Below are 18,528 nucleotides of genomic sequence, written 5' to 3' on the forward strand. Positions count from 1 at the left end.
AACCGTGTCCAAGAAGGCCACTGTGGCAATTTGATCATAATGTAGGCCTATCAGAGTGGCCTACCATCAAACACAATGGAGAAAACGCATCCCATAACATTTTTTACATTGAAATAGCTGTTCTATCATTCAGCCTACAGTAGCAGCCAATGTGTGGTGTTCAATATAGGCCTACATTCCATTAGACTTTAGGAAAAAATATGCAGGGCTTGACATTAAACTGTTTACTCACTTGACCTTCAGACAAGGAGATGAATGAAAATGCAAGAAACCACTTTACAAAATAAAATTAGCTTAAAAAATTAGCTTACTCAAGCCTGTCTCAAAATACAACACTGTCCCCTTAAGATGGAAAAAAATGCTCTTTACCGGACTTGCTTTTCAAAGATGTCTAGAAATGCACACATTTTGTAGGAAGCAACCACTCCCCAATTGCCGACTAGAAAATAGCTATAACTGGGCTAATAACCCACTAGCAAAGAATATGAACAAATGTGCACACGTGGCTCTAGCTTTGATCTCAAAACAAGCGCAACTACTATCGACCACTCATGCTGTCAACACAGTCCGGTTCAAAGTGAACTGCACAGATCCATATATGGCAATGGTCTATTTGCATATAGGGATACTGCAGCTCTGATTTGTTGTACCGCACCGGCAATATACACCTGCAATAACATCTGCTGAACACGTGAATGTGACCAATAAAATATGATTTGTTAAAGACAAAAACTAGAAAGTTGAGTGAAGTTCAATCTCGTGCTTCTCTGCGCGAGCTGATATTTATTCTGCATGGCAGTCCAGAGGGAACTGTGTGTCAACCACTTCATATTGCTTTTGATGCCAAGGGGGTGAAGAAGCAGTGTTCCACAGCCAGAGGGTGCCAAATGCCACACCGTACAGGGGAGCTACAGGCGGGACTACCCAAGCAGCAAAGGGGGGGTTGTGCATGTTTGGTGGGAAGGGGTTTGGGTGAGGTGTATATGAGAATTAGGAAAGGGAATTTGGGTAGAGGGGGTGGTGAGTTAGGGGGAAGAGAGAAAAGGGTGAATGGGTGTGGGGATTGGAGTAGGATGAAGATGACCCCTAGACAGATTCAGTAGGGTAAGATGATCCTCGATCTGTACGGGCAACGTTTGACCAAAAGTATGGGAATATTAAGTGGAAAGCAGGAAGGAGAGGGGTTGGGGTGGCAAGTAACCTGCAGGGGGGGGTGTCTCGGTGGAAGCGCCAACAGCAGCAGCCCCCCTTGATTGGATCTCAGTGGCTGCGGTGGAGGAAGGGGTTTGGCTCTGTCCTGGGGGGTCGGCCAACAGGAGCAACCGCTGCAAACGCCTACACACTAGACTTACCGGCAGCCGGTTAGGGCCGTACTCTGACAGAGAGATAGAGAGACGAGAGGGGGAGAGTGAATGGAGGCAGAAGACAAGAGAAGGAGGAGAGGTAAACAAAGGGAGACAAAGGGAAATAAAAGGAAATAATATGGTTGAAAAAGGAGAGGGTAAGGCTGCTGCTTGAGTGGCACGGTTCCCACACACCAATAGACGGTACACACACACTCACACACGTGTTTTGGTCTGCTTGTGGGAGTCTACTATGAGTCACTGGTTAGCTCCCCTCAAATCAAATATGATGACTCGCCCCTCTTATGGGAGTACTCAGTGTGTGTGTGAGTTCTCTCCACGCAATTCTTACCAGACAGTGCAATCTCTGTGGTGGGTGTGGGTGTTGGCGTGGGGGTCACAGGCATGTCTGCCTGACTCCTCTGTTCTGAGTCTAGGGAGGAGGTGAGGGAGGAGGGGAGCACCGAGCCCTCCATGGACGAGCAGGTTGACGCAGGAGGTGCTGTAACTGTTGACGATGACTCTGAGGTGGACTTGGGGAGGGGTACAGGTACAGAGGCAACGGCTGGGGCCTCTGTTTCCATGGAGCCCTCTAGGGATCTGGCTTGTTGTGAAGGGGGTATTGTAGGGAGCGTTGGGATGGTGGGTGTTGTAAGAGCCCCCTCTATACGGGGAAGAGTGCCTGGAGGAGACAAATGGAACAGATGTTTTGGAACAGGGTTTTTTTCTGAAGCATGTCTTTTCAGTGTTACTTCAAGGAGAATTTCCATCTTCAGACAGTTCTATTATATTGTATTCTATTTCATTATTTTGTATTCAATTATTTCCAATTTTTAACATTTGTCCCTTTTAACGTTTGTCCCAAACAAACAACTAAGGTCTGATCTTAGATCTGTGGCAACGGGCCAACACTAAGTACCATTTAAGCCGCCAACTACTACCGTCCCAGTGTCTCACCTCTTGGGCGTGTTTGAGAGCGCGTGGTCCCCCGGCTGCTCTGGGCCTCGCTGGCCTCCTCGAACCAGCGGGACAACATGTCTGACATCCTCTGCATCAGCGATACGTTCTGGCTCTGTTCTCCTGGGGGGGTTCAAAGGTCATCGATTTGGAATGGGACATGACTCGTCGGCATTTCTCAGCACAACATTTCCTTGAAAACCGACAAAGTTATTGTTGTTGTTGCCCCCCTTACCATCGGTCCAGAGAATCCTCGTATCAGGGTATAGCTTGTACTATAATGCATAAGTCCCTCAATAGCCAACAGCGGAGTACCAATCCACTGCATCATCCAGACATTGACTAATTGAGAAAAAAAGTTTGCTTCTCCTTCATCTACAATACCCTAAGATCTATAAAAGTCTGTGATAGCGAGAGGCAGCTTTATCACAGTCCCAGCTGGGCCTGTAATAAGTTGTGAGTCAGTGAAAGCTAAAGCTAACGAGATCCCCATAGACAGAGATAGGCCCTGTTAGCCTCATTAGCAATGAGAGGTAGAGGCTCTGGGTGAGAGATTAGAGCTCAGGCTCTCAGAGGAGATGGAAGAGACATAGAGAGTAATCAGGCTGTGTGTGTGTGTGTGTGTGTGTGTGTGTGTGTGTGTGTGTGTGTGTGTGTGTGTGTGTGTGTGTGTGTGTGTGTGTGTGTGTGTGTGTGTGTGTGTGTGTGTGTGTGTGTGTGTGTGTCAGGGAGAGCGAGAGAACGAGAGAGAGAGAGAGAGAGAGTAGAATGTGTGTCTGTGTTCAGTCATACCAATTGTGTTCAGTCATACCAAATGAAGAATAACGGAGAAACTGAGGAGGCAATAGAGAAGAGAGAGAGGGAGACTGTGTGTTTGTTGTGAGAGTGATTGTGCACTCTTACCGTCCCGCTCTCTTTCGCTCTCAGGGCGAGCACGGGGTCCAGTGTCAGACCAGTCACCTCGTAGACGAAGACGCTTCACTGGGGGTTGCCGCAGCTGTGGACACACACACAAAACATTAAGCATAGTTAAAAATAGCCATGGCACAGTCCCAGGCACTCCCCCACACAGGAAAACAGGCCTAGAGCCAGGGACCTGGTCACCCAACACTGGTGCCTTAACTCCTCCCATGGGGACAGATAGAGAGAGGGACAGCCAACTTCAGGAGAGAGAGATGAAGAGAGAGCGAGAACGTGGGAGAGACAGAATCCCAACTGTGTGGAGAGATAAATAAATGGAGCGAGAGGGAGAGGGTGAGAGAAGGTAAAGAGCTGAGGGGAGAGGAGAAAAAGACAGGCGAGATAGTGAGAGGGCTGAAGGTGTGACAAAGAGTTGCACAAGTAGGGTTGCAGGAGTAAGATTATGGGTGGAGGAAGAGAGCATTAGAGAGAGGTAAAACGATTCCTTGGCAGGCCCTACAGTCCCCGATCTGGTCTATTTCGGTGGTGTGAGTGGTGGAACATTGCCTGCGTCGGTAGCTGTATTTAGAAAGGCATGCGGGAGCAGAGCCGGGTGACAGTTGAGACAGCTGAGGAGATTGGCACCGTGATCTAGCACATCCAGAAAAACTGGTTCCCCCCAAGCCCTTACTCTTAACTTGGCCAACGTCCTTACAGAGGCTGTGTTTGTTTGTGGGTGTGTGTGTGTGTGTGTGTGTGTGTGTGTGTGTGTACCACTGAGTTTATGAGCAGAATCTTTTCTTGTCTTCCTTCCCTTGGAATCGAGTGTGTGATCCTTCGCTCATCTCCTTTTAATTTTATTCTCCCTCTTAATCCTCCTGTTCCCTCTCTTTCTTCCTTCCATCCCCTCTTCCTCGCTCTTTATGTCCTTCCTCAGGCCTGTCAGGGTTGTTTGTTCCTCTCACTGCACCAGCTGCCACCGCACAACACATTAACAGGAGATGCCCTGAGAGCACTTCAGTCACTCAACACAAAGCCAGCTATGTCTGTTTACAATCAACATCCTCTTGGTTTGAGAGTGGAGGGGGAGCTAACATTCAGGGTTGGGTAGGTTACTTTCTAAATGTAATCCATTACAGTTACTAGTTACCTGTCGAAAATGTTCATTAGTAACTTAATTTTTGGATTACCAAAACCCAGTAACATAATCTGATTATATTCCATTACTTTTAGATTACTTTCCCCTTAACAGGCATTAGAAGACAGAAAAGTATGCTACCAACTGAACGACATCTATTGCAGGATAAATCAATGTTAAAGCTTAAATAGCTGGCCATATATGGATGGTAATGTTTACTTTATGGGTTGGTTATGTAGGCTTCTTCTAACCCATCACGTTCTACTACGTAGAATAATATGACTAAATTATATCTTTACATTTAAAAACCAAGGTCTATCAGAATTCTAGTCATTCCAATAAATGTTATACCCCTTGATCTTCAAGAATAGGACTTGGAAATATAGAAGTATAGATTAGCTAAATTGTTTAACCTGAGCATAACCCCAAAACGAATGATTTATTAGCCAGCCCTACTCTGTTGTTTATGATTTTGTTGTCACGGAGGACTGATTGGGCTCATTGAATCGAGTGGAAAAATAAATGCTGCGCTCATGGAATGGCATGCTTTGAGCACTACTGAAAAGTGCTATTCACATGTGAAAAATGAATGCTGCGCTCATGGAATGGCATGCTTTGAGCACTACTGAAAAGTGCTATTTACATGTGAAAAATGAATGCTGCGCTCATGGAATGGCATGCTTTGAGCACTACTGAAAAGTGCTATTCACATGTGAAAAATGAATGCTGCGCTCATGGAATGGCATGCTTTGAGCACTACTGAAAAGTGCTATTCACATGTGAAAAATGAATGCTGCGCTCATGGAATGGCATGCTTTGAGCACTACTGAAAAGTGCTATTCACATGTGAAAAATGAATGCTGCGCTCATGGAATGGCATGCTTTGAGCACTACTGAAAAGTGCTATTCACATGTGAAAAATGAATGCTGCGCTCATGGAATGGCATGCTTTGAGCACTACTGAAAAGTGCTATTCACATGTGAAAAATGAATGCTGCGCTCATGGAATGGCATGCTTTGAGCACTACTGAAAAGTGCTATTCACATGTGAAAAATGAATGCTGCGCTCATGGAATGGCATGCTTTGAGCACTACTGAAAAGTGCTATTCACATGTGAAAAATGAATGCTGCGCTCATGGAATGGCATGCTTTGAGCACTACTGAAAAGTGCTATTCACATGTGAAAAATGAATGCTGCGCTCATGGAATGGCATGCTTTGAGCACTACTGAAAAGTGCTATTCACATGTGAAAAATGAATGCTGCGCTCATGGAATGGCATGCTTTGAGCACTACTGAAAAGTGCTATTCACATGTGAAAAATGAATGCTGCGCTCATGGAATGGCATGCTTTGAGCACTACTGAAAAGTGCTATTCACATGTGAAAAATGAATGCTGCGCTCATGGAATGGCATGCTTTGAGCACTACTGAAAAGTGCTATTCACATGTGAAAAATGAATATCATATGCTGCATTTGCTATAGGCCTATTGTTTACCTTTTTGTTGGTGACACTTTGATATCTTGATAATATGCAGCTGTTTAAAGAGCAAATCCACAGAGAAACCAATAACAAACGGTCACCTGTTTTGGTAAAAAGCTGAGGGATGGGCCTGGAGAAATGTAACCAACTCAGATTAATAGACAGAGCTATGGATGCAAGGACTGATCATCCATGATATAGAAACGATTGTTTGAACCATATTATGAGGCGATACAGTGTTTGTTTACATTTGCGATGTTTACAAACATTTGGGAAATACAAGCTTATATCTTGGGTTCTCATGGACATTGTGACAGTTGAACTAAGCTCATAAATTATATTCTTCAAGAATCAATGTTATATATATAAATCCCAAAATGGATGTAGCAACTGCAGATTTCCACTTTAAGTCTATCAAAAGTGTACAAGGTTGAGCATGTGTATAGCGTTTTAGATTGAGCAATAAAAGCCTCACTTGTATTCCATAGGTTGGGATCCGCACTTTGCAGCTGTTGCAAGAGTGCATTTTTCACTGGCTGTCCACTGGTCACAAAAACAATGATTGATAGGCAGCTTAAACGTCTTCAATTCAACCATTATGGGGTTAAAATACACATTTAGATTTGTGAACATCCATCCACAACAACCACAATCCGTAAGGTGCAAATAGCTAAATAAGAGAGCAGCATGGTGATTCACATCAATGCGCTATCTAGATATCAATAATAAGTGATATCCCTATCGCCGTAGACTACAACACTGATGTTATCCTTACCTCCGAGCGTTTATTCAAGTTGGATAATCTTTGAATGCTGACAGCAGTCACACCATTGGAAGGCATAGCCTGGACTGTAGCCTACAAAGCCTATTCCTGCTCTTTTCCCACAATCAATCCAACACATTTGGCGTGTCTTCATAGTGGTCTCTGACTTGTGGTCAGACTCGCTCAGGTGGAACAAACTTAAACTTGCACCTTTTTTAATGCTGATTTGAATGTCATGCCAAAGTTTCCCCCCCGCAAACGTTCTTTCTGAATTTAAAGTAATCCTCAAGGTAATCATCTAGTTTTTCAAAGGTATCTGTAATCTCATTACAATATTTTTGCTGGTAACGTAACGGATTACATTTAACAATTTTTTGTAATCCATTACTCCCCAACCCTGCTTACATTAGAAGCCTATGTCTTGTCTGGCCATGTGTGTGTTTATGCTCCCAGCAAAGTCCCATATGGACAATAAACAACATGGTACCATGATAAAATCCCCCACTGACTCATGTAATTGCTCTTGAATGTTTTTAACACACAGAAGGAGAGTGTAAAAATACTGAAGTACTTATACCCACTTTCACAGAGGGGCAAACACAGTGTGTGTGTATCCTAGCCTGGCTGTGTATAGAGAAGTATACACCTTTCATATTTAACAAACTAAAATGGTGGCGTCTCTTCCCTCCTCTCCTCACCTCCTCCTTCCTCTCCTCGGATGGGCCCTTCAGCTCTCGGGCCTGGTCATTTTTGGGGTCAAACAGGTAGATATAGTCTGAAGAATAGCTGACCAGCACCTCCTGTCCGTCTCCGCTGTAGCAGAGCGACGTCACGCGACATAACTTGTTGGACAGGTGGGCGGGGACAAAGCGCACACACATGCCAGTCGTTCCACGGCCCATGTAGTTACCTGAGGGAGGGGGGCAGAGAATTTAGTGAGACAGTCAGAGACAAGTAAGGGGGAACGACATGGGGAAACAACATGGGGCAGAGTTAAACTAAACGAAGTCAGTAGTAGCGTAACTCCAAATGTTTCTATTATTTAACCTTTATTTGAACAGGAAAGACATATTGAGATCTCTTTTACAAATGTGCCCTGTATATACACATTAGATCCTAACTCTATCTATCTATCTATACACATTAAAATACAAAATCACAGTCATGGGAACTACAAATTAAATATCACAAATTACCCAGGAAACAGTCCCCAATCAATAATTTAATTTGCCCGAACATCAAGATGAAATGTATTTTGAATTTTGTTCCAGCAATACGGTGCATTAAAACTAAAAGCAGATTTACCTAGCTCGGGGGAGACCGTAGGAACCTCAAGAGTTAACCAATCCTGTGAACGGATTAGCAACTCCGGTATCTATACATCAACAGCAAAGTTAGATAAGACGGAGAGACGGACGTTTATGAAGTAGGGGCATGTAAACAATTAGGGAGTAATGTAGAGATCTATGGGTCTTTAGTGAAGTCCAGCCTATCTTTTGATAGAGGATGCAGTGATGAGTATCAAAACTGGCACTTGTAACAAAACGAAGGGCACTATGGTAGACGGCATCCAAAGGTTTAAGAGTAGTAGCAGCTGCACTTTGATAAATAATATCACCATAATCAAGAACAGACCAAAAGGTTGACTGAATAATCTGCATCGTACTGCTAAGAGAAAGGCACAATCTGTTTCTGTCGAAGAAGCCAATATTAAATCTTAACTTCTTAACCAGCTCATCTATGTTTTTTAAACATCAAATCCATGTCAATCCCAATGCCTAAGTATTTATATGCAGGAACACCTTCGGTTGGAGAACCGAGAGTTTGAAAACAACATGCATTAAGGTTAGATCCTAGATTCTGTCTGTCTTCCACAATGACAGAGCATTCAGAGACGCATCCCAAAGGATGCCAGACTGACACAGCCCAGCCATCTAGACTAGAGTGCGCTCAATGAAACAGACATACATCTTTCTTTAGCCCACAGGGCGATGGCAGCACTGAGACAGGCACAGACAGACAAGACAGCCTCTAGTGCATTGCACTTATCTGTCAACCCAAAGACCTGGCTGCCACAGTGTACGGCTGCACTCTGGAATAAGTGAAAAGCAGTAGCAGGTGCTGGAGGGATGGTGTCTCTATGGTCCAGTAGTATGGGTGATTGCACTGTCCCAACAGCAGAGTGGATAGGAGTATAGATAGATCCTTAGATACACCGATAGAATAATACAATATGACAGGGGATTGTTGACAAACTGATCTTCCAATCCATGAAATATCTATTGATAAAAATTCAGACAGGCAGATGTACAACAAAGACAGACAGACATACGCAGAGCGAGAGATACATTTGGATAGAACTAAATGAGAGGACAGAGTTGTTTGTTACCCGTAGCCCTGGTGCCCAGCATGCGTCTGTCGTAGATGCGTACTGAACTATCGGAGCAGCCCACCGCCAGGTAATAGGGCACTAGTGGACAGATGGAGATAGACGTCGCCGCCCGCCGACAGTTTATCAAGATGTCCTGGTGAGAGGAAGAGAACGTAAACAACAACAGACTAGTTGGCTAAAATCAGCCAAGCCGGGAAGGTGTGATATAATATACAAATAAGAAGATAAAATAAGAAGGATATGCTGACAAATACAAGAGCCCAAATAATAGACCAATAAAGACAAACAAAAAGGAATGAGAGATAAGTGCTGATTGTTGGTGCTCTTGGTTTGTTTTTTCACGTTCAAAAATGTGTAAAAAATCCCTTCCTTACGTCTTTGCAGTCCTCTTTAGTGCAGCTGGTCTTCATGCGCAAGTCGAACCAGCGCACGGTGCCGTCCTCCCCACACGACAGGAACGTGTAGGGGTCGTTGGGTACCGTCATAATCTAACAGCAGAACAGGAGGAGAGAGCGCAGCAAGAGGTGGAGGGAAAGAGAGAGAGAGACATGTGGGAGGACATGTGAAAAAATAAACAATGTTTGCATAGCTCCCTCAACCTATTTTAAATTCGCCACACACAAAAAAAATCATTGTGTACAGTACCTCATAGGCTGTGCCGTAGTGGCAGGTGAACTGGCACTGCCTGTTGATGTCGGGGCTCTTCTCTGTGTGGGTGTAGTAGATGATACCATCCCCAGAGCACGAGATGATCTGCTGGTCACTGGTCTGGGGCATGAACTTAGCACTGAAGATGTTCGCCCGGTGACCCGACCGTATGGTTGCCTTAACCTGAGGAGAGTTTCAGAGAGGAGAGTGTGTAGCAAGTAGCAGTGGTGTGTGTGGTTGGCTCTGTTGTATACATAGGAAATGAAGGATATATGAAATCGGTATTACACATTTTTAAGTTAAATTGACACTACTGGGAGTTATCTTAACACTCAAGAGAGTTAATACACTGCCTGGAGTTGATAACTGGAGTTCATTGGGACGGAGAACTTTTAACTCCATTAAGAGTAACCAGAGACGGAGTTAAATCTATGGAGTTATTCACAGATGTGGGAGAGGCCTCTGTCATATTTCCCAGCAGGCTCTGTTGCAGGTAGATTTTTATTAATTGTTTGTTTCAAAATCGGTGTTTTCGCATGTACATAGATTTTTTTTTAAATCGACACAATTTTTTCCCCAAAACTAATCCAATCTGTAATTGGTTGGATTTATAGCAACCGTTAGTGAGATAGTGAGTGTACTACCTGACCAAAAGTATGTGGACAACTACTCGTCAAACATCTCATTACAAAATCATGGGCATTAATATGGAGTTAGTCCCCTTCACTGCTATAACAGCCTCCACTCTTCTGGAAAGGCTTTCCAATAGATGTGGAACATTGCTGTAGGGACTTGCTTCCATTCAGCCACAAGAGCATTAGTGAAGTTGGGCACTGATATTGGGAGATTAGGCATGGTTTGCAATCGGCATCCTAATTCATCCCAAAGGTGTTAGATGGGGTTAAGGTCAGGGCTCTATGCAGGCCAGACAAGTTCTTCCACACTGATCTCGACAAACCATTTCTGTATGGGCCTTGCTTTGTGCACAGGGGGCATTGTCAAGCTGAAACAGAAAAGGGCCTTCCCCAAACTGTTGCCAATGTTGGAAGCACAGAATTGTCTAGAATGTCATTGTATGCTGTAGCGTTAAGATTTCCCTTCACTGGAACTAAGGGCCTAGCCCGAACCATGAAAAACAGCCCCAGACCATTATTCCTCCTCCACCAAACTTTACAAACTTAGCACTATGCATTTGGGCAGGTAGAACTCTCCTGGTATCTGCCAAACCGTGAATCGAAGCGTGATTCATCACTCCAGAGAACGCGTTTCCACTGCTCCAGAGTCCAATGGCGGCGAGCTTTACACCACTCCAGCCGACGCTTGGCATTGCGCATGGTGATGTTAGGCTTGTGTGCGGCTGCTCGGCCATGGAAACTCATTTCATGAAGCTCCCGAAGAACAGTTCTTGTGCTGACGTTGCTTCCAGAAGCAGTTTGGAACTCGGAAGTGAGTGTTGCAACCGCTTCAGCACTCGGAAATCCACTTCTGTGAGCTTGTGTGGCCTACCACTTTGCGGCTGAGCCGTTGTTGCTCCTAGACGTTTCCACTTCACAATAACAGCACTTACAATTGACCAGGGCAGCTCTAGAAGGTCAGAAATCTGAAGAACTGACTTGTTGTAAAGGTGGCATCCTATGATGGTGCCACGTTGAAAGTCACTAAGCTCTTCAATAAGGCCATTCTACTGCCAATGTTTGTCTATACACCTGTCAGCAACGGGTGTGGCTGAAGTAGCCAAACCTACTAAGTTTCAAAGGGTGTCCACTAGAGGTCGACCGATTAATTGGAATGGCCGATTAATTAGGGCCGATTTCAATTTTTCGTAACAATCGGTAATCCGCATTTTTGGACACCGATTATGGCCGATTACATTGCACTCCACGAGGAGACTGCGTGGCAGACTGACTACCTGTTATGCGTGTGCAGCAAGGAGCCAAGGTAAGGTGCTAGCTAGCATTAAACATATCTCATAAAAAACAATCAATCTTAACATAATCACTAGTTAACTACACATGGTTGATGATATTACTAGTTAGTTTATCTAGCTTGTCCTGCGTTGCATATAAACGATGCGGTGCCTGTTAAATTTATCATTGAATCACAGCCTACTTCGCCAAATGGGTGATTTAACAAGCGCTTTCACGAAAAAAGCACTGTTTGTTGTTGTGTCACTTCTCTTGCATTCATTGCACGCAGAGTCAGGGTATATGCAACAGTTTGGGCCGCCTGGCTCGTTGCGAACTAATTTGCCAGAATTTTAAGTAATTATAACATAACATTGATGGTTGTGCAATGTTTCTTTTTTTTATTTTTTTATTTCACCTTTATTTAACCAGGTAGGCTAGTTGAGAACAAGTTCTCATTTACAACTGCGACCTGGCCAAGATAAAGCATAGCAGTGTGAACAGACAACACAGGGTTACACATGGAGTAAACAATTAACAAGTCAATAACACAGTAGACAAAAAAAGGGGAGTCTATATACAATGTGTGCAAAAGGCATGAGGAGGTAGGCAAATAATTACAATATTGCAGATTAACACTGGAGTGATAAATGATCAGATGATCATGTACAGGTAGAGATATTGGTGTGCAAAAGAGCAGAAAAGTAAATAAATAAAAACTGTGGGGATGAGGTAGGTGAAAATGGGTGGGCTATTTACCAATAGATTATGTACAGCTGCAGCGATCGGTTAGCTGCTCAGATAGCTGATGTTTGAAGTTGGTGAGGGAGATAAAGGTCTCCAACTTCAGCGATTTTTGCAATTCGTTCCAGTCACAGGCAGCAGAGTACTGGAACGAAAGGCGGCCGAATGAGGTGTTGGCTTTAAGGATGATCAGTGAGATACACCTGCTGGAGCGCGTGCTACGGATGGGTGTTGCCATCGTGACCAGTGAACTGAGATAAGGCGGAGCTTTACCTAGCATGGCCTTGTAGATGACCTGGAGCCAGTGGGTCTTGCGACGAATATGTAGCGAGGGCCATCCGACTAGAGCATACAAGTCGCAGTGGTGGGTAGTATAAGGTGCTTTAGTGACAAAACGGATGGCATTGTGATAAACTGCATCCAGTTTGCTGAGTGTTGGAAGCAATTTTGTAGATGACATCGCCAAAGTCGAGGATCGGTAGGATAGTCAGTTTTACTAGGGTAAGCTTGGCAGCGTGAGTGAAGGAGGCTTTGTTACGGAATAGAAAGCCGACTCTTGATTTGATTTTCGATTGGAGATGTTTGATATGGGTCTGGAAGGAGAGTTTGCAGTCTAGCCAGACACCTAGGTACTTATAGGTGTCCACATATTCAAGGTCGGAACCATCCAGTGTGGTGATGCTAGTCGGGCATGCGGGTGCAGGCAGTGATCGGTTGAAAAGCATGCATTTGGTTTTACTAGCGTTTAAGAGCAGTTGGAGGCCACGGAAGGAGTGTTGTATGGCATTGAAGCTCATTTGGAGGTTAGATAGCACAGCGTCCAATGACGGGCCGAAAGTATATAGAATGGTGTCGTCTGCGTAGAGGTGGATCAGGGAATCGCCCGCAGCAAGAGCAACATCATTGATATATACAGAGAAAAGAGTCGGCCCGAGAATTGAAACCTGTGGCACCCCCATAGAGACTGCCAGAGGACCGTACAGCATGCCCTCCGATTTGACACACTGAACTCTGTCTGCAAAGTAATTGGTGAACCAGGCAAGGCAGTCATCAGAAAAACCAAGGCTACTGAGTCTGCCGATAAGAATATGGTGATTGACAGAGTCGAAAGCCTTTGCAAGGTCGATGAAGACGGCTGCACAGTACTGTCTTTTATCGATGGCGGTTATGATGTCGTTTAGTACCTTGAGTGTAGCTGAGGTGCACCCGTGACCGGCTCGGAAACCAGATTGCATAGCGGAGAAGGTACGGTGGGATTCGAGATGGTCAGTGACCTGTTTGTTGACTTGGCTTTCGAAGACCTTAGATAGGCAAGGCAGAATGGATATAGGTCTGTAACAGTTGGGTCCAGGGTGTCTCCCCCTTTGAAGAGGGGGATGACTGCGGCAGCTTTCCAATCCTTGGGGATCTCAGACGATATGAAAGAGAGGTTGAACAGGCTGGTAATAGGGGTTGCGACAATGGCGGCGGATAGTTTCAGAAATAGAGGGTCCAGATTGTCAAGCCCAGCTGATTTATACGGGTTCAGGTTTTGCAGCTCTTTCAGAACATCTGCTATCTGGATTTGGGTAAAGGAGAACCTGGAGAGGCTTAGGCGAGGAGCTGCGGGGGGGCCGGAGCTGTTGGCCGAGGTTGGAGTAGCCAGGCGGAAGGCATGGCCAGCCGTAGAGAAATGCTTGTTGAAGTTTTCAATAATCATGGATTTGTCGGTGGTGACCGTGTTCCCTAGCCTCAGTGCAGTGGGCAGCTGGGAGGAGGTGCTCTTGTTCTCCATGGACTTCACAGTGTCCCAGAACTTTTTTGGAGTTGGAGCTACAGGATGCAAACTTCTGCCTGAAGAAGCTGGCCTTAGCTTTCCTGACTGACTGCGTGTATTGGTTCCTGACTTCCCTGAGCAGTTGCATATCGCGGGGACTGTTCGATGCTATTGCAGTCCGCCACAGGATGTTTTTGTGCTGGTCGAGGGCAGTCAGGTCTGGAGTGAACCAAGGGCTGTATCTGTTTTTAGTTCTGCATTTTTTGAACGGAGCATGCTTATCTAAAATGGTGAGGAAGTTACTCTTAAAGAATGACCAGGCATCCTCAACTGACGGGATGAGGTCAATGTCCTTCCAGGGTACCCGGACCAGGTCGATTAGAAAGGCCTGCTCACAGAAGTGTTTTAGGGAGCGTTTGACAGTGATGAGGGGTGGTCGTTTGACTGCGGCACCGTAGCGGATACAGGCAATGAGGCAGTGGTCGCTGAGATCCTGATTGAAGACAGCGGAGGTGTATTTGGAGGGCCAGTTGGTCAGGATGACGTCTATGAGGGTGCCCTTGCTTACAGAGTTAGGGTTGTACCTGGTGGGTTCCTTTATGATTTGTGTGAGATTGAGGGCATCTAGCTTAGATTGTAGGACTGCCGGGGTGTTAAGCATATCCCAGTTTAGGTCACCTAACAGAACAAACACTGAAGCTAGATGGGGGGCAATCAATTCACAAATGGTGTCCAGGGCACAGCTGGGAGCTGAGGGGGGTCGGTAGCAGGCGGCAACAGTGAGCGACTTATTTCTGGAGAGAGTAATTTTCAGAAAGTATGACATTACTTTGCAGGCTATCTCTGCAGTAGACTGCAACTCCTCCCCCTTTGGCAGTTCTATCTTGACGGAAGATGTTATAGTTGGAATATAACAGCAATATTTAGACTTATGGATGCCACCCGTTAGTTAAAATACGGTAAGGTTCCATATTTCTCTGAAAGAATAAATGTTTTGTTTTCGAAATGATAGTTTCCGGATTTGACCATATTAATGACCTAAGGCTCGTATTTCTGTGTGTTATATATTATATTTAAGTCTATGATTTGATAGCGCAGTCTGACTGAGCGGTGGTAGGCAGCAGCAGGCTCGTAAGCATTCATTCAAACCGCACTTTACTGCGTTTGCCAGCAGCAGCTCTTCGCTGTGCTGTTTATGACTTCAAGCCTATCAATTCCCAATATTAGGCTGGCAATACTAAAGTACCTATTATAACATCCAATAGTCAAAGCTATATGAAATACAAATGGTATAGAGATAAATAGTCCTATAATAACTACAACCTAAAACTTCTTACCTGGGAATATTGAAGAGTCATGTTAAAAGGAACCACCAGCTTTCATATGTTCTCATGTTCTGAGCAAGGAACTTAAACGTTAGCTTTTTTACATGGCACATATTGTACTTTTACTTTCTTCTCCAACCACCATAATGTGACACATTAAGAAATATTCAAATAAGGCTTTACACTCTTATAACTCAAAGGAAATACACTGGAAAAATGCACTCTGCTGTAGATTATTGTTCATTCAAAACAACACAGAAATGCGCAAAAAGGCAAGGGAGTTGATTAAAAACAACACTGAAAATAGTAAAATGTCAATTGGGAGTTAAATTTAAGCAATTCTGAGAATTGGATATTTACTCCATTTAATGTAATTTTTAACTCCAGAAATATCCACACAAAGACCAGAGTAGTGGGGGTGGGACCATATAACACCCAAAATAGTGTTACATTTGACTCCATGGGAGTTTAATTAACTCTTGCAATTTTACTGTGTATGAGCGTCTCAATAGTGGCTCCCTCTCCTGCTGTCCTCTTCATCTCCATTGAAGACCACTGGGATGAGTTGCTCCCTATGTCTTCTGACTCAAAGGCAAACCTTGATGATATCTCTCCCATACTTCATCAACTGAAGTCAACTCAATCACGCAAAAAACATTCTGGTTAGTTGAATTGTGCTCGACTAAGATGCATATAAAATGTAAAGCTTTAAGATGTAACTTTTTGTGAGGGGCGACCAAGTTCACATCAAAATGTGAGCTATAAATCTGTCATTCTACTTGAAAGCAAGTCTAAGAAGCGGTAGATCTGTTCTATGCGCGCTATTTCTATACTTCTGGTTCTTAAGTTTTTGCATCTTTTACTTTTGGTTTTGTACACCAGCTTCAAACAGCTGAAAATACTATATTTTGGGTTATTGAAAAGGTATTTCACAGCAGTGCAGATGGTACAATGATTCTCTACAATTAATTATCAGGTAGAACAGAAACCCAGCAAGCTCCGGATCTCATAGGGTAAGAGCTGTATACCCATGCTCCACACTATATTTGCTTGCTTTGACGCATAAACTGACAAAATGGCGGAGAGATATCTGCATATTGCACCTTTAAGTGATTGTATAATAATTATAAAATATAAGAGGGCTGAAAAGGTTTACTTAATGCAAAAAAAATAAAAAAATCAAGCCAGCGCTTAATTGACCCAGGTCCTCAAGTTTCATATCAACACAAGAGACAGACATTGCTGATTTAGATTTTTAAGAATCCCTCCACAGCCAATTTAGTTGACTGTTGATTAGGGTGATAGGAGGTTTTTGACATCTAACCACTGTCTGCTTTTTTCTATGTCCGTATTTATCGGCAAGACAGATCTTTCAGCAGGCATATTTAAAAAAATATATATATATTTATTTTATCTTTATTTAACTAGGCAAGTTAGTTAAGAACAAATTCTCATTTTCAATGACATCCTAGGAACAGGGGCAGAACGACAGATTTTTACGTTGTCAGTTCGGGGACTCGATCTTACAACCTTTCGGTTACTAGTCCAACGCTCTAACCACTAGGCTACCTGTCACCACAATATAATGAGCACCAATAAAGCACTCTCTATAAATCCATTATCATTTAACCCAGGACGATCCTGTTGTTATAACACAGTTAGCTACATGATGTTGGTGATTGTAAGGTCATCAGGTTCATCTGTATACAACAGAACTGGGTTCAAATACTATTTCAAAATACACTTTTTGAACCCAGGTCTGGTATACAGTACATCAGACTCTAACTCTCCTTACCTTTCTGTTGTATGGGTTTGTGATGACCAGGTTGGTATCATCTGACCCTGACAGGATGTACTCCCCTGTATCGTTCCAGGATATGGTATTGACCTGATTGGGACAAAATACAGTGTGTGAGTTCACTCCCTGCACACATAACAATATTGTTACAACGTCTACAACTGTGGATGTTCCTAAACCAATCTAAGGTGTAACATCTGAATGTGTCACTGTCCCTCAAATCAAATAGGTAACCAGGCGAACGTTCACCAAATTAGAAACATGGAACTAGAATGGAACTAAAGGCGATTAAGGCCTTCTCTATGCGTGTCTTTGCCTAGATCATTATTTCACACCTCCTCCCCATCCACCCCCCAATTCCCAAATAGTCTTTCTGGGTGACTTAATCCCCTGTCGTGTTTTATTTTCCCTTCCTTGTCGAGCAGATTTAAAACACTTTAAATGGTATTACATTTTCACAGAACGGCTGTAATTTCGGAGAAACTGCTCACATCACTGTCTGATAAAATACATTATCTTAATAAGAGCTAAAATAACACACGTCTGCTGTAACTAGATATATGGTTGATGGTTTAGATTAGAAAGAGACACACACAACACTATACAGACATACAGACACAAAAGGGAGCTCATTCTAAATGTGGGGGACGATGTCATGCATGCATTGGAAACATTCAGATTATCTTTCACTGATAAAGAACGCAAATGTCTCTCCAAAGGGGGTAAGAATGTTTTCCTGTTGTCACCACTCTGCTAACACCGTATGCCAGTGGTGGCCAAGACACAATACAGCCACGCTATTAAATACTACACTGCTGTGAAATGGTATCAACCTAGAAAAGTACAACATTTTATGTTACAGAAAAGTATTGTACAAATGTAGGCCTAGATTGTGTAATAAATAGGCTATTCATTGAAAACTGTTTTCAAATCGAGAACTGGTTAATTAAAATATATATATACACTGCTCAAAAAAATAAAGGGAACACTAAAATAACACATCCTAGATCTGAATTAATTAAATATTCTTATTAAATACTTTTTTCTTTACATAGTTGAATGTGCTGACAACAAAATCACACAAAAATTATCAATGGAAATCAAATTTATCAACCCATTGAGGTCTGGATTTGGAGTCACACTCAAAATTAAAGTGGAAAACCACACTACAGACTGATCCAACTTTGATGTAATGTCCCTTAAAATAAGTCAAAATGAGGCTCTGTAGTGTGTGTGGCCTCCACGTGCCTGTATGACCTCCCTACAATGCATGGGCATGCTCCTGATGAGGTGGCGGATGGTCTCCTGAGGGATCTCCTCCCAGACCTGGACTAAAGCATCCGCCAACTCCTGGACAGTCTGTGGTGCAACGTGGCA

General features: G+C 43.6%; 1 protein-coding gene across 1 annotated transcript in view; it reads right to left on the reverse strand.

Moving 5' to 3' along the window:
• LOC135547320 (DDB1- and CUL4-associated factor 6-like) overlaps positions 1-18,528 on the reverse strand; it is a 79,301-nt gene that overhangs the window by 22,160 nt on the left and 38,613 nt on the right. Inside the window, exons 3-11 of the mRNA XM_064976208.1 lie at positions 17,149-17,241; positions 9,622-9,807; positions 9,351-9,464; positions 8,974-9,109; positions 7,283-7,494; positions 3,204-3,297; positions 2,301-2,423; positions 1,696-2,025; positions 1,202-1,375 (exon numbers count right to left, since the gene is read on the reverse strand). Of these exons, the coding sequence (XP_064832280.1) occupies positions 1,202-1,375; positions 1,696-2,025; positions 2,301-2,423; positions 3,204-3,297; positions 7,283-7,494; positions 8,974-9,109; positions 9,351-9,464; positions 9,622-9,807; positions 17,149-17,241 (1,462 nt within the window). The remainder of the gene's footprint in view (positions 1-1,201; positions 1,376-1,695; positions 2,026-2,300; positions 2,424-3,203; positions 3,298-7,282; positions 7,495-8,973; positions 9,110-9,350; positions 9,465-9,621; positions 9,808-17,148; positions 17,242-18,528) is intronic.

The sequence above is a fragment of the Oncorhynchus masou genome, chromosome 10, assembly GCF_036934945.1.
Source record: "Oncorhynchus masou masou isolate Uvic2021 chromosome 10, UVic_Omas_1.1, whole genome shotgun sequence".
NCBI classification, from domain to species: Eukaryota; Metazoa; Chordata; class Actinopteri; order Salmoniformes; family Salmonidae; genus Oncorhynchus; species Oncorhynchus masou.